The 23,622-nt window shown below is 54.8% G+C and overlaps 1 protein-coding gene across 1 annotated transcript in view; it reads left to right on the forward strand.

The window, feature by feature from the left end:
* Positions 1 to 22,942, forward strand: part of DUOX1 (dual oxidase 1) — a 31,217-nt gene extending 8,275 nt beyond the window's left edge. Inside the window, exons 12-33 of the mRNA XM_045812265.2 lie at positions 1,272 to 1,447; positions 1,658 to 1,776; positions 2,394 to 2,531; positions 3,216 to 3,329; positions 4,060 to 4,259; positions 4,885 to 5,070; positions 7,157 to 7,382; positions 7,652 to 7,745; positions 7,989 to 8,164; positions 10,101 to 10,170; positions 10,588 to 10,713; positions 11,261 to 11,439; positions 11,612 to 11,842; positions 12,402 to 12,501; positions 12,794 to 12,843; positions 14,236 to 14,363; positions 18,457 to 18,610; positions 19,034 to 19,266; positions 19,514 to 19,672; positions 20,748 to 20,903; positions 21,148 to 21,276; positions 21,897 to 22,942. Of these exons, the coding sequence (XP_045668221.1) occupies positions 1,272 to 1,447; positions 1,658 to 1,776; positions 2,394 to 2,531; positions 3,216 to 3,329; positions 4,060 to 4,259; positions 4,885 to 5,070; positions 7,157 to 7,382; positions 7,652 to 7,745; positions 7,989 to 8,164; positions 10,101 to 10,170; positions 10,588 to 10,713; positions 11,261 to 11,439; positions 11,612 to 11,842; positions 12,402 to 12,501; positions 12,794 to 12,843; positions 14,236 to 14,363; positions 18,457 to 18,610; positions 19,034 to 19,266; positions 19,514 to 19,672; positions 20,748 to 20,903; positions 21,148 to 21,276; positions 21,897 to 22,019 (3,267 nt within the window). The 3' untranslated portion in view covers positions 22,020 to 22,942. The remainder of the gene's footprint in view (positions 1 to 1,271; positions 1,448 to 1,657; positions 1,777 to 2,393; positions 2,532 to 3,215; positions 3,330 to 4,059; positions 4,260 to 4,884; positions 5,071 to 7,156; positions 7,383 to 7,651; positions 7,746 to 7,988; positions 8,165 to 10,100; positions 10,171 to 10,587; positions 10,714 to 11,260; positions 11,440 to 11,611; positions 11,843 to 12,401; positions 12,502 to 12,793; positions 12,844 to 14,235; positions 14,364 to 18,456; positions 18,611 to 19,033; positions 19,267 to 19,513; positions 19,673 to 20,747; positions 20,904 to 21,147; positions 21,277 to 21,896) is intronic.
* The last annotated feature ends 680 nt before the right edge of the window (positions 22,943 to 23,622 follow it).

Raw genomic sequence — 23,622 nt, forward strand, 5'->3', positions numbered from 1 at the left:
GTCCCTGGTGAGAGGGATGGGACTCACCCACATGATTTTTCCCAATATCATATACCAGGATGGAAGTTACCAGACCAGCAGGATTTGGCAGTAGACCTTGTGACTCTGCAGATCTAGCAAATGTTTGTTGAGCATCTCTTGCATGCCAGGCACTTACTAAGCATTACCTCATTTACTCTTCCCAACAACCACCTGAGCAGGTGTAGAAGGTCCTCAACCCAGGAACAAGCTGTACTTTTTTATACACTGATACTCAAGCTGCCTTTGGGGAGTCAACTGTTATACCCTGAGCTATCGCCTGGGCCACGTGGCATTGCCTGCCAGCCAACGGACCAGTTTTGGTGACCTTACCATCTTGGCATAGTGGCGTTTCTACAATTGCACGCTTGTTTTATTGCTTTCGTCCTTACTGTTTTATAAGATTGTTGGAAAGTGGAGAAGTGAAAGGCCGATGAAGAAGCAATATGCACATGGGGCGTATAAACTTTATAAAATCAATATAAAGATAGGAATCACCAGGCATACCAAAAGTAGCAAGTCTTTACTTCACTGGGCCTCGCTGGAATTTAAGCTGAGCAAATGTTTGTTTACATTGCAGAGAAAAGAACCAAAGTAAAGGTCAGGTAGAAAATGCTGCTCATATAATGTTGAAGTCTGTCTCCAAAAGGCAATGTATATGCAGGGATTTGATTTATAAGAACCTTTTTTAGCTCTGAAGAATAGAAACCTTTTCGGGGCGCCTGGGTGGCTCAGTCGTTGAGTGTCTGCCTTCGGCTCAGGGCGTGATCCCAGAGTCCTGGGATCAAGCCCCTCATCAGGCTCCTCCACTGGGAGCCTGCTTCTTCCCCTCCCACTCCCCCTGCTTGTGTTCCCTCTCTCGCTGGCTGTCTTTCTCTCTGTCAAATGAATAAATAAAATCTTTAAAAAAAAAAAAAGAATAGAAACCTTTTCTAACACATCATTCTACCTTTCCAATTTTTGTAGTGATTTTGACCCTCAACTTTCATATCATTTTGAGAACAAGCCACATAGGGAACTGGCTGCCTGTTTTATTCCAACTTTCTAAAATAGGCAGCTGAATCTGTGAGCGAGTTCCCATAAATGAGTTAACTTGTGTAAAGCACTCAGAGCGGTGCCTGGGGCATAATAAGTGAGTGATTGTCACTGTCATTTATTATTATCCTCCCTGGGGCTGATCCCTGCGAACTACCTCTTTGCCCCAGGGCAGGTGCCAGGTCCTTGCACTCACTCTTGTCCCTTCTTGGCCCCAGGTGCTGGAGTCCACAGCTGCCCTGTACAACAAGGACCTGTCCCGGCTGGAGCTGCTCCCTGGGGGGCTCCTGGAGAGCCATGGGGACCCCGGGCCCCTCTTTAGTGCTATTGTCCTCAACCAGTTTGTGAGACTGCGGGACGGCGACCGCTACTGGTTTGAGAACACCAGGAATGGGTAAGGCCGGCCTGGGTCCCTTCCTCAGACTTACCTTGGCCTGGGCCCCAGGCCCTCTGCGTGTAATGTCAGCAGCCCCACGGGCCCTTGATTCCCAGCTGGCCTCCCCACTTCCTCAGCCCCTCTGGGTCTCTTTCCTCATCTGGGTCCTCGGGCCAGAACAGGCATCTCTCTCCCAATGCAGCAGCTCCCCACCTCTCCTACCTGCAGGCTGTTCTCTGAGGAAGAAATCGCAGAGATCAGAAACACTTCCCTACGGGATGTTCTAGTGGCTGTCACCAACTTGAACCCCAGTGCCCTGCAGCCCAATGTCTTCTTCTGGCATACGGGTGAGTGGCCAGGGGGTGCTTGGAGGGGCCTGGAGTCTGGTGTCTCATCCCTCCTCAGCCATGGGCCTGGTTCAGGTGCAGCTTGGCAGTGGCCTCCAGAGTCAGTGAGCCATGGTTCTGCCCTTGGGAACTTTGGTTCTGGGCACCAAGGTGGCCACATGTGGCTGTGTAGGTCCCCTTCTGCACAACCCCAGGAGGTACCCAAGTGGGGGCAAGACTAAGACTCAGAGAGACCTAGGGAGGAAGGCTCCCATCGGCTGGGCTGAGCCTGGGGTGGGTGGGATATCGGGAAGGCCCAGTGCAGTGAGGATATCCTCATTCCACAGCAGTGACAAGGGAAGGGCTGTGTGTGTATGTATGTATGTGTGTGTGTGTGTGTGTGTACATATGTGCGTGTGAGGGAGAGAGAGGTGAGGTTCATTTTTGACCCCACTTGTTACCCCACTAGGCAAACGCCACATTCTTGGTATAATGACAGGGGTAAGCAGCTCTCACCCATCTGCTACCCAGAGGCCCCCCCACCCTACCCTTTCTGCCACCCTAACCTCCTCAGTGATTCTGTACCAGAGCCTCTGGCCCAGCACCCCTCAGGACTCTAGCTTCCTCTACTTCCCCAGGAGACCCCTGCCCACAGCCAAGACAGCTCAGCACCAAGGGCCTGCCAGCCTGTGCTCCCTCCATCATGCGGGACTATTTTGAAGGCAGTGGATTTGGCTTTGGGGTCACCATCGGGACTCTCTGCTGCTTCCCCCTTGGTAAAAGTGATGGGCAGGGTGGTGTTGGGTGAAATGCGTAATCTAAGGGGTGGCAGTGGGGTGGTTTCATCTATGACAACTGACCATGTAGAGTACTGTTTCTTTGGGCACATGACAGAACACATCAAAGCAGGAGGGGACATGAGCAGTGTCTGACCTGCAGATAAATCAGCTGCAAGGAAATTTGCCTTCCTGTTCTCCTGGGGTCCCTCCAGGGCCCAGGTTGGTCAAGAGCCACAAGGAATCTATTTCACAGTTATTTGCAGGAGCCTGGGCCTGGGAAACTGTCCAAGGCAAACCCTGCTTGAGAACCAGTTGAGAATTAGCTGGGCAAAGGCTTGAGACTTCGCCTCTGGCATGGCTGTGTGTGAGCCCACCAGCTGCATGGCAGAGCGGGTCCGGTCTCTGGCACAAGCACTCTGGTCTTAGTCTCTGGCTGGGAAGGGGCCTGAGTGGTAGAAGCAGCAGAGGCTGTGCTGGTATCTTAGATGATACCCTAAGCTCCCTCCCCACCCCCACCCCGACCCCCACCTCAGCCCCCACCAGGGAGCTTCAAAATTTGAACCAATTGAATGAGCCGACCTAGGAGGTGGGGAAAGGAGGGAGTTCTGCCAAGGAAAGGGGTCACTGATCTCACCAGACCCCCACCTTCCTCTGGCCATCCTCCTGCCTCTGCCGTCTCAGTGAGCCTGCTGAGTGCCTGGATTGTTGCCCAGCTCCGAAGGAGAAATTTCAAGAGGCTCCAGGGCCAGGACCGGCAGAGTGTCATGTCTGAGAAGCTCGTGGGGGGCATGGAAGGTAGGCCTGGAGCTGGCCAGGGTGGTGCGGGGGAGGACATGACTCAGGGCTGCAGACCACCCCCACCTCAGCAGCCTAAGGAAAAGGCCCCCCTTTTCTAGGCCTCCAAGCAGGTCAGGGCAGGTGGAAAGAGCCATGGAGGCATCAGGTGGAAGTTGGACCTGGAGTCCTCCACCCTCCGTAGATCCTCCCCATGGTCCCACATACAGCGGATGTGATAGACTCACGGGGAAGAGTCACAGGGCCCTGACTACATTTCATAGGCTTACTATAACTCTCTAGAATCCCCAGCAACGGATGCTTTGTGGCATCTTACATTGGAATTTAAGGCAACAGAGAAGTAATTAATGAAGGTCCAGAATCGCACTGAAGGAGGATTGGAATCTTGATTCCACCACTTGGGCTTTTGGGCCTTAGGCAGATTTTTTAATCCCTCTAAACCTATTTTTTCTTATCTGTGAAACAGGAGTAATAATAGCACTTACCTCATGAAGGTTTATGAAGATTAAATTAACTAGTTCCCGCAAAGTACTTGGTACAGTATTGGGCACACAGTAAACACTCAGGAAATGGTAGTTATTCTTCACGTGGGAAGACAGCAGGACTGTTGGGGAAGGGACGACCCTCAGTACCCAAGAAGGGGCCAGGAGCTACGGAGGCCTTGACCTAACTCCAGCCCTAAGCCGGCCTCCTGCGTCCTGGCCCCAGCTGACCAGCCCTGTCTCTCCAGCATTGGAATGGCAGGGCCACAAGGAGCCCTCTCGGCCTGTGCTCGTGCACCTGCAGCCTGGGCAGATGTGCGTGGTGGACGGCAGGCTCTCTGTGCTCCGCACCATCCAGCTGCGGCCCCCGCAGCAGGTCAACCTCATCCTGTCCGGCAACCGTGGACGCCGCGCCCTGCTGCTCAAGATCCCCAAGGAGTATGACCTGGTATGGCCCAGCGGGTCCCGTTCCTGGTCCACAGCCAGGGAGGCAGCCAGGTGGAGGGAAAGGAGTGCTGAATCAGGCAGGGTTTCTGGCTTCTAGTCCCTGGCTGTAGTACTTGAGAGAGAAATGTGAACACATTCATCCCGCTCTGGGCCTGTGGGGTGACATGATCTGCACAGTGCCTTCTTCCTGCGCAGTCTTCCCCGCCCCTTTCAAAGGATGCCCCAGTGGGCCCTAGCTTGGAGTCCTTAGAAGAAGCCAGGCCCTCTTCTCTGCTCCCTGATTTTAGGATCTAGTGAATTGTTAGAGAGTTTGGAGGGGAACTGAATCAGAGGCTGATTTTCACCTCTGACTGTCTGGCTTCCGGGCCCCTCTGTCATCTGTTCTCCCTGCCTTTCTGACTCTTTTCTCCCATGTGAACAGAGAGGGAAGAATGGCTTCAGACGTATGTCTCTGAATGCAGTTTCTGTGCCTATAAATGAGCCCGGAACTCTACCGAGCCCAGGACATAACAGTAAATCCCTTTTACAAGGGCATTCTTTCCAGTGGCCCCTGACAAAACTCACGCAAAGCTCCTGGCCCCAGGAGTCCTCGACAAATGGTTGCCCTCCCTGTCGCCACTCCATAGGTGCTGCTATTTAACCTGGAAGAAGAGCGGCAGGTGCTGGTGGAACACCTTCGGGGCGCCCTGAAGGAGAGCGGGCTGAGGTTCCAGGAGTGGGAGCTGCGGGAGCAGGAGCTGATGAGGGCAGCCGTGACCCGAGAGCAGAGGAGCCACCTCTTGGAGACCTTTTTCAGGCACCTTTTCTCCCAGGTGTGTAGGTAGGCTCAGGTCTGTCCCTGCATGTCTGCCTATGGCGGTGCCCTTACCTGCACACAGCCATGGGGTGACTCCAGGGAAAGTCAGGAGCGCTGACACTAATAATCAGGTCTACTGCATTTTTGGCCCAATCACCTGGCCTCTCTGTAAGGAGATGCTCTGACACCTACCTGAGCCACTCCAGGGAGGCCGCGTCAGGAGCTTATCTGTATGTGTCGCTCAGCTCTCTCCTCAGGGCTGTCCACCCTCTCTGCCCTCACTTAACTCCTCCTAGCCAAAAGGCCGCAGAAACTCAGGGTCGGCATGGGGCCAGCGAGAGCCCTTGGTGCCCCCTCCTTGGTGGAGTGCCGCTGCCAGAGGCCTCCTTGGGACATGAGCCCACCTTCCAGACTTCCAAGAACTACTGAGAAGATGTGGGGAAACAAGCCAGGAAGAGAAATGTAAGGACTTGCATCCATGTCTGGCACAGAAATAAAGCAGCCTGGGTCCAGAAGGGTGGAGAGGAGAAGCTTGGTAGAGATAAGATCCCTCCAGCCCAGGCCCCACTCAAGGAGTTTGTCACCCCCCTGGGAAGAAGGAACAGACACAGAAAGGAAGGTAACCAGCACAGAATGATGACTATAAAACAGCCAGGAGCTAAGCAATGTAGGAGTTCAGAAAAGGTGCTGAGTCTTCAGGCCGGTGGACGGTCATGGTTCGGGTCAGATTTGACGAAGACTTAGAAAGAGGTGAAAAATTGTTGGCTCAGAGGAAAGGAGCAGGAGGGACTGCACAGAGGTGTCTAGTAGAAGAGCAAAAAAAATTAATGTTTGAGGAGAAGAAACAGGGTTGGCTGACTGGGGAGAAGATTCATGAGGGAAGTGACCATTTAATGGTCATTTATGATGTGCCAGGCACATGGCTTTTGTCATCTACTCCCCAAGCCAGTCGAACTTGACTATGCACTAGAATGGAGGGACACCCCCCCCCCTGCCGAGGTGGGGAGACTCATTGCCAGGGCCCAGGCAGGGCTGGGGCACCTCTACTCAGGGCTATGGGGACCCTTGTTCTGGGGGTGCAAGAGGGTGCTACCATGTCTTAGGGGTAGCTGCCAGCCCTCTCCGTCTGCACAGTGCTTCCAGGTTTCAAGACATTTTCCATACAACGTCTCTTGTTGATTCTCACAATAGCCCTGTGAGATAAGTAGGGCACATAAGAAAAATGAATGACAGACAACTGGTGAGACTTGCCTGAGGTCACACAGCAAGTGGGTCGCGGAGTTGGGACAGGAACCCGATCTTCTGCCTCCAGCCCCAGGCTCTTTCCACTAAGGCTCCTTGTTTGGAGCAACGAGGTTTGCATCATGAAACCACAGCCAGGCTTGGACTGGGGGCCCCCGGTTGACAGGCAGGCAAAATAGGTGCTGTGCCTGAGGCCTGTCTGCTTCCCTCACCCCCTGTTCTGATGCTGGGGCAGCCCCTGGGTGGGCTAAAGATAGCCCACCATGAGAATTCCCCTTTCCCAAGCCCCACTTTTTCTCAGTTCAGCTGAGGCTTTTTCTCAGTCAAAACTCCTTTGGGTCTAAGAGCAAGCTCGCATTGATAAAAGGTCAGTTGACTCTGAGGCTGTGGTGATGTCTCAGGAATTCCAAAGGGAGGACTGTGACCTGGCCTGGAAGGGGCTAGGAAAGGGAAAGTTGCCAGCAAACAAGGTCACTTCTCTCTCTTAGCCTGCCTCGTTTTCTCTGTGTGTTTACTTCCCTCTGTCTGTGTCTCTGAGCACTTGGAAGAACATGGCGGGCCACGACTTCTGAGTTTTTTTGTGCTCAGATCAAGACAGACCTGGGACCTCTTAGTCCCAATTCCAGATCATCTGCTTGGGTCAAGTGTGCATCCCTGGTCCAATCAGCTAACACAGAGGACCAGGGCTCTGTAGAACAAAAGGCCCCAGGGACCACCTGTAGGGCACGGGTAGGTGCTCAGGAGACAGGGTGCTGGGCAGACACCTGGAAAAGGTGGCTCCTACAAGCCTCAGCTGGACTTCAAATCAAGGAAATCCTGTCTCCTTCTCTCTCCCTCCCTCTGTTGCTGCCCGGGTGCAGGTGCTGGACATCAACCAGGCAGACGCAGGGACCCTGCCCCTGGACTCATCACAGAAGGTACGGGAGGCCCTCACTTGCGAGCTGAGCAGAGCTGAGTTTGCCGAGTCCCTGGGCCTCAAGCCCCAGGACATGTTTGTGGAGTCCATGTTCTCCCTGGCGGACAAAGATGGCAATGGCTACCTGTCGTTCCGGGAGTTTCTGGACATCCTGGTGGTCTTCATGAAAGGTAGGGGAAAAGGAAGTGATTGCCAGGTAGGAGAAGATGGAAGGGGCTAGAGACTGAGGCTGGAGGGTAGCTGACCTGTTGGAGAAGGGGAAGTGCCAGGGCTGGTCTCCAGCCACGGCAGACATCTGGGAGCACCCAGGTAGAGATCAGGAAGCAGAGTGACCCCTTGTTGTGATCAGCAGTGGGTCAGACTCATGTGAGGCCCCTTCTGGTCAGCCTGGGGTTTAGGCAGGTAGGTTGGGGCTCTCACGGGGTCCTCCTCCTCCCAGGCTCTCCTGAGGAGAAGTCTCGCCTTATGTTCCGCATGTATGACTTTGATGGGAATGGTCTCATTTCCAAGGACGAGTTCATCAGGATGCTGAGGTTGGTCCTGTGGGATGGCCGGAAGAGTGGGCCAGGACAGGGCCTGCTGGGGGAAAAAAAGTGGGGGCATGAAGGTGGGAGCAAGAGGGTAAAGAGCAGGGGCCATATAGCCAAAGACTATTATAACTAGGAGGGGGCCCTTCCATATGGGCTCCAAACGCCTGGTGGGATGGCCAGTAGGCGCTCTTGCCTAGGCCTCAAGCTTCTTTTCAGGGCCTGATGGTTTCCCTCCCCCAACCCCAGGTCCTTCATCGAGATCTCCAACAACTGCCTGTCCAAGGCCCAGCTGACGGAGGTGGTGGAGTCTATGTTCCGGGAGTCCGGCTTCCAGGATAAGGAGGAGCTGACGTGGGAGGACTTCCACTTCATGCTGCGGGACCATGACAGCGAGCTGCGATTCACACAGCTCTGCGTCAAAGGTGGGGTGGCCTGGCCTTGGGGCCGACTGACGTAGCCATTAGACATAGCAGGCACAGTGCATCGGGCCCACCTGCTTTTAGGAGCCCACAGAAATGCTTTAATTTCTTTTAAAGTCAGAAGAATGAGTATAATAATAATAAATAGGTGATAATATATCCAGTCTGGGTTATATCCTTCTACATACTGACATGATCATAAAAAATATTTATCTTTTATAAATACACGTATATACTTTTTTTTTTTTTTTAAGGGCCGAAGTGGTTTAGGAAGGTGACAGTGCCTAGGGCCCACAAAGTCCTAATGCAGCTTTGCTCCCAGGGTGGGTGGGCAGGGTCAGGATGGGGTGGGGGACAGCAGACAGAATTCTGCTTCTTCCAGCTCTCTGTCAAAGATCCCTGTGCCAGGTGCCCAGGACGGGGGTGGGGTGGGGGGACAGTGTCTCCTTGTTACAGTCCTCTCCAGGCCATATTTGCCTGAGCTAGGGTGTCTGCTGGCAGGGGGAGGCTCTGGTTTTGTTTGCCTTTATATCCCTTGGCTGAGTGCTTGGTTAATGTCGCTTGAGTGCATGGAGCCCCACTTCTCTTGTCCTTCCCCCTACTTCCTGTTCCACCTGTGTCTCAGGTGGGTGGAGGCTAGAGCCAGGGTGAGGAGGGGGCAGGTAGCAGGACTCTCCGTGGTCTACTCTGAGCTGTTACAGTACCTTCACAGTTTCTCGCTGGGGCATGTTGAGACCAAACCCAGCCCCTCCCAGGATTACGAGAACTTGGGGGAGCTGAGCAGCCCAGATGTGGGAGAGGGACGAGTTGGGCAGGACACAACTGCGGCTCTGGTCAAAGCTTCCACAGCCCAGGGCTGGAGGAGAACTACTGGAGTGCAGACCCGGCACTCCTGGTTCTTCAGCTCTCACTTTTCCCAGGCAGCCAGGGCAGTAGGCACCTGGGCCCGAGGGCTGAGCAGGGGCAGGTGCCTGGAGGTGAGCCCAGGCCAGAGTCCTAGGAACACTCAGCCCCTGGGGTGGAGGACCAGGCTGGGGGAGTGAGGATTATGCAGAAGGGTAGCTTTGAGTCATATTTTATTTTGCTTTTAATTGTTGTTGTGCCTTGTTGTTTCCTTCAGATTTTACTATGAAACATTTTAAATGTACCTACAGAAAAGGTACAAGAATAGCACAGGAAGCATCCCCTTCCCCGTTCACCTAGATCTCCCCATTCACCTGCCTTTGGTTACCATGTCGCCACATTTGCTGTTTGTTGAAATTTGACAGATAAATATCTATACTTTCTTGTAAACATTCTGATTTCATGAAATTCAACTTAATCACTTGTGCCCTCTGGGCTGTAGACCAGGGTAGTCGTCAAGATTAGTTTAGCACTCGGAAGTGACCGGGAGATTCCGAGGCTTCCTGTGAGAACATGGCTTTGAAGCTCAGTCGTGCCCTCCCCTGCAATGCTCAGGCCAGACAGAGAGGAATGGGTGACTCAAGGGAGAGTATTCCCCCCCAACATATTATTATGAACATTTTTAAACACAGGAAGGTGGAAAGACTTTCATGGTGATCCCATAAATGCGCCACCTAAACTACATTTAATTCCCAGGAGGCTTTAAGCTGGAGAGTTTAGCAGGGTTTTTGTGGTAGAATGGTCTCAGCAGGCAGGTTGCACAGTTTCTGAACTCTACCCCATAAACCTGATTCCAGTCCCAGGAGTGGGGCTGAAGGTGGACACCCAGGGGACACTGTCTGGCCAACAAATTCAGGCCTTCTCCCTGCCCCCTCATGGCTGGGTCTAGCTCCCACTGGGGGAACAGGCTGGGGCTGGGGCACCCAAAGGCAAGGGTACTGGCCAAGGACCCTCTACAGTATGGACATGGGGTGAGTGCCAGGTCTTCCTGGGCTCTGGGCCCTAAGCTGTTCCCAAGATCAGCTCTGTGTTACAGGGGTAGAGGTGCCTGAAGTCATCAAGGACTTGTGCCGGCGAGCCTCCTACATCAGCCAGGAAAAGATCTGGTGAGCCCTGATCTGGGAATGTTGGAGGGAGGGCTGGGGTTGGGGGGGTTGCCTTTTCTCTCCCCAGAATGCCTGGGATCAGGGGCCCTACCAGCCTATGTAGTGTCTTCATGCAAATTAGAAAAAAGGGCTCCTTGCTATAGGCAGACACAGCCCTGTACCAGAAAGAGCAGAGAGCCTGCTGGACTTCAGCACTCACCTGCTGCCAGGGTCAGATGCCCTTGTGAAGGACATAGCTTGTATGTGTGTCCCCAGGATCTAACTCATTCTCTCTCCAGGTCTCTGTGGGAAGTCTGCTGGCCCCTGGCTGAGAGCTCTGACCCCTCCTCAGCAGAGTCGGTCTGAAGAGAGACCAGGGGCAGCGAGGATCAAGTGGCTCAGGTGGCCAAAATCCTATCTCTTTCATTCCTGTCCTAGTCCCTCCCCCAGAGTGAGCGCTCGCTGTCCCCACAGCAACGCTGACGTGGAGTGGACAGCACAGAGACTGCAGTGCCCCATGGACACAGACCCTCCCCAGGAGATTCGACGGAGGTTTGGCAAGAAGTACGCCTGCTCCTCTCCTTAAGTTCATGCATCCCTTTAGCATGCAGGGCTGCAGGCAGGATGAATAGTTCACGCCCAAGCAGATCGCAGTCTGACAAGGTGGTCTGGTACATTGATAATTACGATGTCCCACCGATGAATGTTGTGACAGTGGTCAGAGCAAGGAGCTTCAGAGCTCAAGGAAGTGCTCACCTTTGCCTGGTAAGTCGAGGCAGGCTTCCTGGAGGGGGTGACTTCTGTGCTTCCAGTAAAGGGTGAGAACAGAGCAGGGTGAGAATGGGGAGCTGCAGACTGGGAGGGGACAGAGCTGTCTGAGTGTGAGTGAGACCTGGGCTAGAGGGAGTACATTCCCTGGGATGAACTGACCCAGTGAGCACTGCAAGGCTGTCCCTACTCTGAGGGCCTTGTCAGAGGAGTGTTGTAGGGCTTTTGGGGTCTGAACCCTGCTTGGCTTGAGCAATTTGGTGCCCTTTCTCTGCTCCTAGGAGGCGGGTTGCACTGGGGGGAGAGGGGGTTCGTAGCCAGAGCCGAGACTTCCTGTCCCCAGGGTAACATCATTCCAGCCCCTGCTGTTCACGGAGGCCCACCGGGAGAAGTTTCAGCGCAGCCGGCGCCACCAGACCTTGCAGCAGTTCAAGCGCTTCATCGAGAACTACCGCCGCCACATCGGCTGCGTGGCTGTGTTTTACGCCATCAGCGGGGGCCTTTTCCTGGAGCGGGCCTACTGTGAGTGTGGGCAGCCCTGGGGTCGGGGCTTCCGTGGGTACATGGGGCCTGCTTGAACGGAGGCTGCAGAGGGGGCCTGCGTGAGTGGCGGCCAGGGCTGGCCCTTGACCCGCCTCAGCGGCGCTCTCTCCTCTACACTGCTCCCCTCTTACCTGCCTGGGCTCCCCAACAGACTACGGTTTTGGGGCTCACCACATGGGCATCACGGACACCACCCGTGTGGGCATCATCCTGTCCCGGGGCACGGCCGCCAGCATCTCCTTCATGTTCTCCTACATCCTGCTCACCATGTGCCGCAACCTCATCACCTTCCTGCGAGAGACCTTCCTCAACCGCTACGTGCCCTTCGACGCCGCTGTGGATTTCCATCGGCTCATTGCCTCCACGGCCATCGTCCTCACAGGCAGGGCCCGGGAGTCCCAGGGATTCTGTTCAGGTCCTCCTGCCCCCTGCTGCCTGCCCCTCCTCTCTTTTGTGCTTGAGTGTAAGTCCTAGATGTCCTTCTCAGAAGGATGGAGCTGGCCAGCAGTGGTGTGAAGTAAGCCCAGGAGTCCCCCCCCACCCCGGCCCCTGCCTGGTGCCTCTTCCCATGCTTTCAGGGCCACCTCTCCAGCCTCCAGCTGACAAGTTAGCAACAGCTCAGAACGTGGGCACATCATGTGTGATCTCTCCCAGTTTTTATGTTGGAAAACATACTCTGTGAGAGAAACCCAAAGAATGAACTTCTAATGGTATAATTTCAGACTCCTGTGGCTGTGCTCGTGGATGGTATACATGGGGCACAGCAGGGGTGGGGAGGGACAGGAGGATGGCTGGAGACCAGAAGTGCAGACCCCAAGGGTCCTTCTTCGGGCCCCCAAGGCTGGGTGGCTGGAGTCCTCCACCTTGGGCTGAATGGGTTGAGCGCCCCCCCTCCCCAGGCTGCCCCCTGGCTCACTCCCACCCTGTCTGGTCTTCCTTAGTCTTGCACAGTGCGGGCCATGTGGTAAATGTGTACCTGTTCTCCATCAGCCCGCTCAGCGTCCTTTCCTGCCTCTTCCCTGGACTCTTCCATGACGACGGGTGAGTGAGTGGGCGACTGTGTGCATGTGTGCGTGTGTGTGCGTGTGTGTGTGTGTGTGTGTGAGTCAATGTGGGGGGATCCTTTATGGATGGAAAGAAGCAAATTCTCTTGGCTCAGAGGAGAGTGTCACCTTCCAGGCAATGGGACAGACAATGACCAGCCGGAGCCCTGACCCCAAGTGGGCAGAAAGGGAGACTGGTGCCTGGGTTGGGGTGTTTCTTCTGGAGGATTCTTTCTGGAAGTCCCAGGCATCTCCTCTCAGCATCCTTCCTTGCTTTCCCTTCTCCACAGGTCTGAGTTTCCCCAGAAGTATTACTGGTGGTTCTTCCAGACTGTGCCAGGTGAGAGCCCTCCCTGCTCTAAATTTCTGGGTCTGGTTCTGAGCTCTGAGCTCCGGGTTCTATCTGCCATGAGGCAGCCCAGTAACACTCACTCAGGTCTCACGGTGGGCCAGGCTCTGCCCTCTGGTCCTGACAACTCTGCTGGGAAGTAGGAGCCTCTGCTCTCTAGTCCTTCTCTTGGGAGCTAGGCTGGGCTCCTGCCCCAACTCTGAACATCCTTCTTCTGTGGAATGAGAATGGACCCCCTCTCCCCCTGCCCCAACCTACACACCTACCATGACAGTGGCTTTGAGGAATGCTGTGTCCCAGCTGCATGGTGGAGGGACCAGGCTCATCAAACTAGGCAGAGACCCCCACCCTTTGTAGTCTGTCTTGACAAGGGCTGTTGAGGGACGTATTCCTTACTCCCCATAATCACCCATTTTAGAACTATTAGCTGTGAATCTATTCAAAAGCTTCTTGAACCTATTTATATCTTCAGTCTGATTCCTCCTTGGCATAATACATTTTCTACACTCCCCTCCATGAAAAACGGCATTTTTTTTTTTAAATCCTAAAACAACCTGCTTTGAACTTCAGAGTGCTTGCTAATTCTTGCACACTGGGATTTAGTGGATAAGGCTGTGTTTAGGCCCTCCTCTCTGTTCAGGCCTTTACAGGCTTTGGTTAGATCCCTTCTTAACCTCTGCTTTTCCAGACTGCAGGGCTCTAATCTTCTTAATTTCTGCCTCACTCCTCCTTGATCATTTGAGGGGCCGTTCTATGGCCCCACACTCCTGTCCTGAATCTAGTATTGCTCTCTTGTGTACCCCAGGCCTGGGATCTCCTGTGAAAGGAGGGTCCTCCTGCCAACCCTGGGCTGAACCCAGGGGGCTCGGGTGGTCGCACTTCCTCACTAATGGTGCCACTGCTCATGCTGTGGGAGCCAAGTCGGGGGCTAGGGGGACGTAGACCAAGTCTTGACTCCATGGGGGCAATGTCCAAAGTCTGACCCAGAGGGCCCAGAGTAGATGCCCCGCACATTCAGTCAGTCAGCACAGGTGTAGACGAGGCCCACAGGCGGCAAGCCCTACAGAAGGCGGTAGGATTCCGTGCTGAACCAGCAGCCTGGTCCCTGTTCTTGTGGGCCTGACAGTCAAAAGGGAAGTGAGACAAAAAATGAATGACACCGGTGCTTGAAAAATAACAATCGGGACAAGGTGTTGGAGGGATGAGCAGAGTCTGTTGAAATAAAAGGCACTTGTGATCAGTGGTGTGGGGAGAGAAGAACAGAGGAGAAGCCTGGGCTTCCATGGCCCCTACCCAGAGCAATGAAGTGGAATGGGACCCTGACCCACGGCAGCCCCAGCACAGCCCCGCTCCTCCGCCCTTCACCCCGTGTTCATTTTGCAGGCCTCACAGGGGTGCTGCTGCTCGTGGTCCTGGCCATCATGTATGTCTTCGCCTCCCACCACTTCCGGCGCCGCAGCTTCCGGGGCTTCTGGCTGACCCACCACCTCTACGTCCTGCTCTACGTGCTGGTGAGGGCTGTCGGGGTCTTGGCAGGATGATCCCAGGGAGGCCATGAGGGCTGAGACATCCGTTCTCCATCCCCTTAGTCATTTCAGGAATCCCCTCCACTTCTCACATCACAGCTGGAGAGTATAGTGTAGGCCTGTCAAGCAGATGGACCTCGGGCTGCAGCGCTTGGAAGATGGGTGCCCTGGCATGGGTCTGGCGGTAGCAGCCCTATCAGGCTGGTCGCATTCCTTGCAGACACCCCCCACATCATTTCTGCCCAGCCGGTCATTCTCCAGTTCTGGTGGCTGGTGTGAGCTCCAGGGTTGACCACCCACATTCAAGGGAGCATCACGCTTTTTTTTTTTTTTTTTTTTTTTTAGAGAGAAGTATATCTTAATTCTGTTCTGCCACTTTTGTTCTGATCCTGTTTCCTGGGGTGTCTGCACCCCACTCAGCAAAGTGCCACTTGTAGAGTTAACGAGCTTGCTCAAAACATCTTCACTTGGACTGTTGATGAGATGGATTTTTAAGAGTCTACTTGTTCCCTTTCCTTCTCCTTAAGCTCCTGCCTCCCTTCCTTCACATTCCCTCCCTTCCCTCGTCCTCCTGTTCCCTTTACCTTCCCTGGGTTTGCCATCAGGTGCGTCAGCTAGTTAGTTCCAGAGGGACTCTGATCTGTGCTTGGCCTGCCTTCCTCATGGATACAGGCAGTTCCCTAAAGAGCACCCGAGGGTCCTGCTGAGAAGCTAAACTAAGTCCCAAGTCCCCAGCATCCCCACCAATGATACTTGCCCATCAGCATTCAGAAGCGCAGAGCCCAGATGGTTGCCATCTGTCACCTGGCTCCAGGCAGAACTGCACACAGTCCTGAAACAGAGGGAGAGTCCATCATGGCCTGGGTCAAGCTGGCACCTGTGGGATGCCCTGCCTCCTCCAGGTGCAGTTCTGTCCTCAATGATCAGACAATCTGTTTCCATGTTGCCTGAGGCTCAGCACTTCACGGTTCTGAAGATGATTACCCAGCACTTGGCTTAGGTCATTTCCTAGAACTGATGTTTGTTTCCAGAGAAATCTCTGCCTTCTTTGGAAGCTGAGGCTAATTTATCCCTCCCTACCCACCCTTGCTAGGGTGGAGCCCTAGCTCCCCGGTTACTGTTTCTGTTAGGGGTGGAGATGATGTTCTTGTTCCTGGTGAAAAAGCAGCTGAACTCAATGGGAGACCCAGAAGAGTGGCCACACTGGCTCCCTGAGACCAAGACCCCTTTCTGACTTATCCCTGGTTTTGGGGGATCACTGGGGTTCAGAGCCTCCCTTCCTGCCAGCAGGGAAGTCAGCAGCTCAGAAAGGTGTAGGACCCTCTGCTGGGCAACCCAACCCTGGCCGCTAGGGACAGTCTCACCTGGGGGATATCAGGGCCAAAACACCTGCCTCCTTCCCATTTACCCTTGATGTGTCCACTTGACTTGGGGCAGAAAGAGAAGCTACAAGTAAAGGACCCCAGTGTGGAGTCGGCCCTGCAGAAGGCTGTCCGGGCTCCTGATCCAGGCAGAAGCGGGCAGGGCTAGCACAGCAGAAGCTGAGCTGGCGGCAGCCCCCCCAGCTCCTCAGCCAACCGTGAATCTGCAGCAGTTTTGTGGTTTAAAAGTAGAGCCAACACCAAATGGGATGTATAAACAGAGCAGTATGAGGTCACCCAGACATTGTTCTCAGCCTGGTTAGATGCTCAGAAAGCCTTGGGGGTGGGTGTGGGCTCCATAATGAAAGAGGAACTTGGGGAAACCGGAGCCAGTTCAGAGAAGAGCCCAGAGAGGTTTAAGTTAGTCCTGTGAGCAAAGGAACACGAAGCTGGGGAAAGGCAGAGCAGACTGAGGAGCCAGAGTTCAGTTTAATAGTTATCTGTCGAAGGGTCTAGAACACAGTTGTTCGGTGCTACGTACTAGTTTGGGGGAGGAGGGGGAGACTCAAAGCTCTGCCCTGGAGAACTTAGGATTTGGGGTAGAGATGAGTGCTGTGCACTTGCCATGATCAGAATGAGCAGACAATATAGGATTAATTGCTGAGCTGAGTGTTCCAAACAGTGATTGATAGCAGCTCACTGAAGGGGGTTTCATTTGGGCCAAACTGGTTAGGGAAGATTTGGGAGGAAGATGGGACTGGAGCCAAGACTTAAGGAGAGGTAGGCTAAGATTAGACAGGGCAGAGTGGAATCTGAGGAGCATTCCAGGTAGAAGAAAGGGCACGAGCACTGGTGCAGAGGTGGAAATGATGATAGTGTATTCAGGGCACAAAGGCCTGGCTGTGGATGGCCCCAGGGTATTAGGTGGTGGCAGGACCTGTGCGGCTGCGGGGGCTGCCGAGGGGCCATGCCACACGGGACAGCATAGACTGAGGAGCGCAGAGAGTGAGAAAATCAGGTTTGGGCAACATGCAGGATCAGGGCTGGGAGAAGGAACAGAGAGCCAGTGGAGGAGATGGAAAGCGAGTGGCCCAAGAGAAGCAGCAGACATGGCAAGGAGCAGGTGGTTGCTAGTGCCACAGACGGCCAGCCCTGGGAGCAAATGAAAGGAGACCTTCATGGGATGGGTGAGCCCCCAGTGAGCAGGTCCTGAGAAGAGGTGGAGGCAGGAGCCAGACTGACCAGACTTAGGAACAAGCAAATGGGAAGCATGGGGGCAAATCATGTCTGACCATGTTAGACCAGCTTGTTGGGGTAAGGACCAGAGCTAAACAATTATTCAGTTATTTCATGGAAATACAATTCCATGGAAAACAATTACATCAGTTATTTAATGGAAAAGGGGGCCTGGTTATGTGTTCTTAGTCTCCAAAGAGAGAGGGTAAATTGGAGGAACTCCTTTTACTAACTCAACAGTTATTAAGTGCCTGCTATGTGCCAGGCAGCAACTGCTAAGAGCTGAGAGTATGGTGGCAAAAAAAAAAAAAAAAAAAAAAAGGACACATACACACTCCAGTGGGGAACATGTCAATGAATGAAGAAACAACATGAGTGTGGATGATGACAAATGCTGATGGGAATTAACTGGGAGATATGACGGAGGACCCAGGGAAGGCCTGAGGAGGTGGTGTTTCTGCTGAGCCCTGAAAAATGAGATAGAGGGGGGCGCCTGTGTGGCTCAGTTGGCTAAGCCTCTGCCTTCGGCTCAGTTGGCTAAGCCTCTGCCTTCGGCTCAGGTCATGATCCCTGATCCCTGGGTCCTGGGATCGAGCCCCCCATCAGGCTCTCCGCTCAGCGGGGAGTCTGCTCCTCCCTCTCCCTCTGTTCCTCCCCATTGCTCATGCTCATGCTCTTGGTCTCTTTCAAATAAATTTTTAAAAAATGAGACAGAGGGGCGCCTGGGTGGCGCAGTCGTTAAGCATCTGCCTTCGGCTCAGGGCGTGATCCCAGCATTCTGGGATCGAGCCCCACATCAGGCTCCTCTGCTAGGAGCCTGCTTCTTCCTCTCCCACTCCCCCTGCTTGTGTTCCCTCACTCGCTGGCTGTCTCTGTGAAATAAATAAATAAAATCTTTTTAAAAATTTAAAAAATAATAATAATAAATGAGACAGAGGTAGCCAGGGCAAGAAGCAGGGAGGGGGCATTCCTGGGAGAGGGAACAGTGGATGCCCAGGGCCTGAAGCAGAAAGGACTTGCCATGTTTGAAGAACAGGGAGGGGGAAACGCTGGCAGGCAGAGGCCAGAGCATCTCGAGGCCTTGTGGTATAATGGGAAGTCCACTAAGGCTGGTTATGCTGCAGTGGCGTGATAAAATGAAACTTAGAAAGTCACAGTGGCTGCCTTGAAGAGAATGGGTCACAGTGGGGCAACCCCTTAGAAGACGAGCAGGGAGGCTACTGCAGAAGACCAGGCAAGAGTCAAGGTGGCTGGTTCAGGATGGTGCCAGGAAGGCGCAAATAGTCTCACTCATCATGGACAATCTGCAGGATGGGGTTGGGTTGGGAGTGGTTAGATTTGGGAACCTGGAGGAAGCATGGTACGTGGAGAGGTGGGGATGGAGGGTGCCCGTGGAGGATGCAAGGGGCTAAGGCCCAAGTTGGCCACAGACACTGTTGTGGGTATGACTTGGTCTGAGCTGAATTCTTCACTCTATCCAGCTTATCATCCACGGCAGCTTTGGCCTGATCCAGCTGCCCCGTTTCCACATCTTCTTCCTGGTCCCGGCACTAATCTATGTGGGGGACAAGCTGGTGAGCCTGAGCCGGAAGAAGGTGGAGATCAGCGTGGTGAAGGCCGAGCTGCTGCCTTCAGGTACCAGGCCTACAGGCTGTCAGGGACCAGCTGGGTAGTTCTGAGAAAGCCCACAGGGCAGGGGCAGAGCCTGGACCTTGCAACCCGCTGGTCTGGCCCAGTGGAGTTGGCAGGGGCCTTGAGGCGGCAGTGATGAGGGAGCTGGCAAGCAAGGCTCTTGGCCAGGGGACCCAAGCCTCTCTCACAACAGAGGGAGGAGGAGCCTGGGCCAGGTTGCTCCTTTCCCTGCTGACCACCAGCACCAGTGCTGCGTTGCCCCTCCGCAGGGTGGACATGGCCGGAGGGGAGTAATGCCTTCTGATGGGGAGAGGCCTTGGCATATTCCAGAAGGAGAGCTGAGGCTGCGGGGGGGGGGGGGCTTTCTGGAGGCCACAGGGTTGCTGGGTCCTGGATAGCAGCCTCCTGCCCACTTCCTTTCCTCAGGAGTGACCCACCTGCAGTTCCAGCGGCCCCAAGGCTTTGAGTACAAGTCGGGACAGTGGGTGCGGATTGCCTGCTTGGATCTGGGGACCACTGAGTACCACCCCTTCACACTGACTTCTGCACCCCACGAGGACACGCTTAGCCTGCACATCCGGGTGGCAGGGCCGTGGACCACTCGGCTCAGGGAGATCTACTCACCTCCAACGGGAGGTGGTTGTGCCAGATACCCAAAGGTGACCAGACACAGACCAGATGAGCTACCTGCCCCCACATCCCCTTAGCAGGCCTTGGCCCTGCAGCCCCAGGCTACCCACTGTGTTCCTCCCCTCCCAATCCAGAGACTGGCCTTTCCAGGTAATGCCACGGTACCCCCTCTCTCCTCACTCCATAAACATACCTGCCTTTCCCTGCCTCCCATTTTTTAGCTTCAGAACTATTGTGGTGGTGCAGCTTAACTCAAACCCACTCCTTCTCTTGCAGCTGTACCTTGATGGACCATTTGGAGAGGGCCACCAGGAATGGCATAAGTTTGAGGTCTCAGTGCTGGTGGGAGGGGGCATTGGAGTCACCCCCTTTGCCTCCATCCTCAAAGACCTGGTCTTCAAGTCGTCAGTCAGCTGCCAAGTGTTCTGTAAGAAGGTGAGTGCCCTCTCCTCCTGCTGACCCCTGGCCCCTGCTCCCTATCACTGTGTCCATCTCTGCCTGTCTCTCCTGCCTCTATTCTTGGCCTGATCCCGGCAAGGCCCAGTTGGCCTGACCCCAGAGGTGTCTGATATCCTCAGACCCTAAAGAACAGAGTTGGAGAGGGGTAAAGAAACCCACTCTGTCTTATAGAGGAGGCCAGCCCCTGAAGGGAGCCTTGTCAGGTTGGGAGAAGGAAGGGAACACTTGGGGTGGGGCAGTGAAACCGGCTCTGCTTTCAAGAGGAAGAAGAGGGGAGGTGGCGAGGCAGGGCTGGTGGGCTGGGTTGGTTCCAGGAACACAGCCCAGGCCCTCAGGCCCCCTCTATCCTGGGTCCCTTCACCCCAGCCTGGACCTGGTAGCAGGCCCCTGCTTGTCTCTCTGGGCCTGGCAGGTGAGTCAGGGGCACAGGAACGCAGCAGGCAGAGGCCAAGCCCACGTACTGTCAGCATTCAGAGGGTGACAAGCAGCTCCCCTGCTCCTCTGTCCATGCCAGCTCTGCCTCTGCTTCTTAACCCACACAGCCCCACTTCAGCCTCTTCAGAAGTGGGAGGTCGGTCCCTCTATGGCAGCTTCTATCCTCCGGGTCTCTCTTTGAGCCCATTCCCATCTGCTCCAGGTAGCCAGCTGGGTCTTCCCTGAGGCTGTTCTGTGACATGCCCCTTAGTGGAACCCTATCCCTCTGGGCTAGGTTTGGTTGGGAGCCCAGCAGCCTGTGGAGGGCCCATTGCAGGGAGTGGAACAGTGGGCTCCATGTGAAAAAGCTGCTTCCCACCCCATCAGACCTTCAGCTCACTTGACAAGTGTCCTTTTTCATCACCCCAGGTTATCACTCCCTTCTATCTCTCCATGCCTGGGGTAACTCCATCTCCCGCCCCAGAGCCTGGGGCCCCCCGCAACACTCCATTCCCCAGAGTGTCTGAGGAGAGGCACAAGCTGACGGAGACCAGAAGAGTTCTATTGCTGTGGGGATCCCTGGGATATAGGGAGCCTGAGCTTAGCCAGGTCCTAAACTCCCCCGCTGTGTCCCCAGATCTACTTCATCTGGGTGACGAGAACCCAGCGGCAGTTTGAGTGGCTGGCTGACATCATCCGGGAGGTGGAGGAGAATGACCGTCAGGACCTGGTGTCCGTGCACATCTACATCACCCAGCTGGCTGAGAAGTTTGACCTCAGGACCACCATGCTGGTAGGTCAGGGACGGCCAGGCGGGGCAACTAGGTGGGTCGATGGGTTGGCTGGGTGAGGCTCAGATGGCAAGGGCAGGTGGGTGGACAGCCAAGTTCAGACGGCAGGAGGCACAGAGATGGTAGTCCCGATTTTCAGCCTCCAGCTCCCTCCCCACCCCATTCTCTGTCTCCTGGGCTGCAGGCTGGCTTGGGCTAGGCACTGACCCTGACTGTCCTTGGCCTGACCTGCCTCTGTGCCCCCAGTACATCTGTGAGCGGCACTTCCAGAAGGTGCTGAACCGAAGTCTGTTCACGGGCCTGCGCTCCATCACCCACTTTGGCCGCCCCCCCTTTGAGCCCTTCTTCAAGTCCCTGCAGGAGGTCCACCCGCAGGTCAGTCCACCCCATATCAAGGTTCTCCTGGCCTTTATCACCTGAGGTCTAAGCAAACCTCCCAGCCCAGCTCCAGGAGGGAAGGAACTGACGGCTGATAAGAACTCATCACCCAAGTGGGGAGAATGGAATGGAAAAACAGTAGTGGTCACTCTAAGGGGCTAAGGGGGGAAGAAGCAACAGGGAATTGCCACTTCTAAAGCCATGATGCCTGTCCAGAAGGAACAGCTCAGTGATTGAGCTCATCCTTACCATAAACTCAAAGCTATTCTTACCATGAATACTGAGCCAGCCCTCACCCTAGACACTGATCTTTACCATGAACACTGGGCTAGCCCTCAATGAAACAGTAAGCTAGCTTTTAACTTGAACGCTGATTAACCCAGCCCCTGTCAGAAACACTGATCATTTACCCCAAATGCCTTGGAGAGGGTGGAGGTTGAACCCACACAAAGCAAGTCTACCAAAACTGAGCTAGATGCAAACACACCGAGCCAGCCCTCACAACACATGGTGTGAAGCAAACCTTTATCAGAAACATGGAAGGAGCCCCCACCAAAGACTCTTGCCTGTCTTTACATGAACACTGAGCTAGGCTTCACGTTTCCTTCCCCTAACAGGTCCGGAAGATTGGGGTGTTTAGCTGTGGCCCCCCTGGCATGACCAAGAATGTGGAAAAGGCCTGTCAACTCATCAACAAGCAGGACCGGACTCACTTCTCCCACCATTATGAGAACTTCTAGGCCTTCTGCTCAGGAGCTCTTCCCATTGCCCAGCTGAACAGAGGTTTGGGCCCACACCTCGCTCTATATTTCCTATTTCTGACTCTCTCTGCCTCCTCCCGATTCCTACCTCTCAACCCTGGTCCAGGTGGCCATGGTCAGTCACCCCATATGGGTTCAGAGACCCCCAAGTGCAGAATGTCTCAGCCTGGAGAAGCGGGAGGCACCGTCTAGGAAACGGAGGTTGGGAGATAGGAGAGCTATTATTACTGTAGGGCAAAGTGACACCTCTTCTTCCAAACTGCGAAAAAGCCTCAAAAGACTGGAGCTGACAAGCAGTGTGTATGTGTACTAGGGGGCTGTGGGCCTAAGGACGGAGTGGGAGCACAGATGCTGGCATCTTGGAACTCCTCCCCCAAACCTCCCCCTCCTCTAGGCTCCCCACTCTCAAAAGGGCTGGCAAATGCCTTGGGGTGGGGTAGAGGCTGGGCCCACAGAGAGAAATCTACAGGAACCCCCTCAGCATCCCAGCCTAACAGCACAACTGATTTCTCCCCAGTTTTTAAACATGTGCTGTAGTCAGAATCTGGCCCAATATCTATGTCGTGCTTCTCAGGCCTTGTCTCTTCTTCCTACTGCAGTAGTCTCCTTTACAAATAAACCACTTTTCTGCCCTTTGGTTTTCTTTATTCTGCCCCAGAATGGGGGTAGGCACTGGCAAAGGAAGCTACTAACCAGCCAGCTCACCGAGGCTGGTGCAGACAGTGCTCTGAACTTGCCAGCATCTACCGAATAAAGGAACCAGCCCAAGGCCGAGTGCTTTAGCTGGAGACCCCTTTCCCAGGTGTGCGTGGCAGGACAGAGCAGGAGCCAGAGTTTGCCTGGCTGGCTCCAGGACCTCTGAGCAACACCAGTGGACCACCCGTGCCTCCATGGGTGTTCCAGGTAAAGATACGAAAGCAAGGAGATGGATGAGCACATCACCTGAACACTCTGAGCCTGTTTTCTCATCTGGAAAGTGACTCAATACCCTCCAAGGTCTAGGGCAACCCTCTGAGGGAATTTCTAAAGCAGGGCCCAATTTCAACTGAGCCTTTCGATTGTCCTCACCGAATTCTTACATTTGTCAGGTCACATATCCTCGATTTCGATAAAATAGCCGGGGGATTAGAAAATCCGAAATCCCATGATTGACACTACTCAGGTTCTGTGAAGAGGACCTCGGACTACGCTCCCAGAGCAGCGGATGTTTGTTCAGCCCCGCGGGGAGCCCCGTGGGGGCAGGAGGGCGGGCCTGGAGTGGGTCGACAGCAGTTCGGACCGGCGGCGCAGGGGGTATGCCCGGGGACCGGGCCCACAGGCCTCGGCCGGTCCAGCCGTGGGGGCGGCTGGGGCGTCTCCAGGGCCGGGGTCGGGTGTGGCCGGGCGCCCGCGACCCGCGGTTAGAGGCACGACCAGCAGGGGGCACGCGCGGACCACCCCGCCAGGCTCGGCCGCGAGTCTGAAGCCCCGGCCCCAGGGGAGATCCGGGCCCAGACCTGCAGGCTGCAAGTCTCCAGGGGCCGGACTCACGGTCGGGGGATGGGGGAGGCGCGGCAGGCCCCGCTTCCTCTGGAAAGAAAAC

The sequence above is a fragment of the Ursus americanus genome, chromosome 36 (genome assembly GCF_024610735.1).
Source record: "Ursus americanus isolate L20-20 chromosome 36, mUrsAme1.1.p, whole genome shotgun sequence".
NCBI lineage: Eukaryota > Metazoa > Chordata > Mammalia > Carnivora > Ursidae > Ursus > Ursus americanus.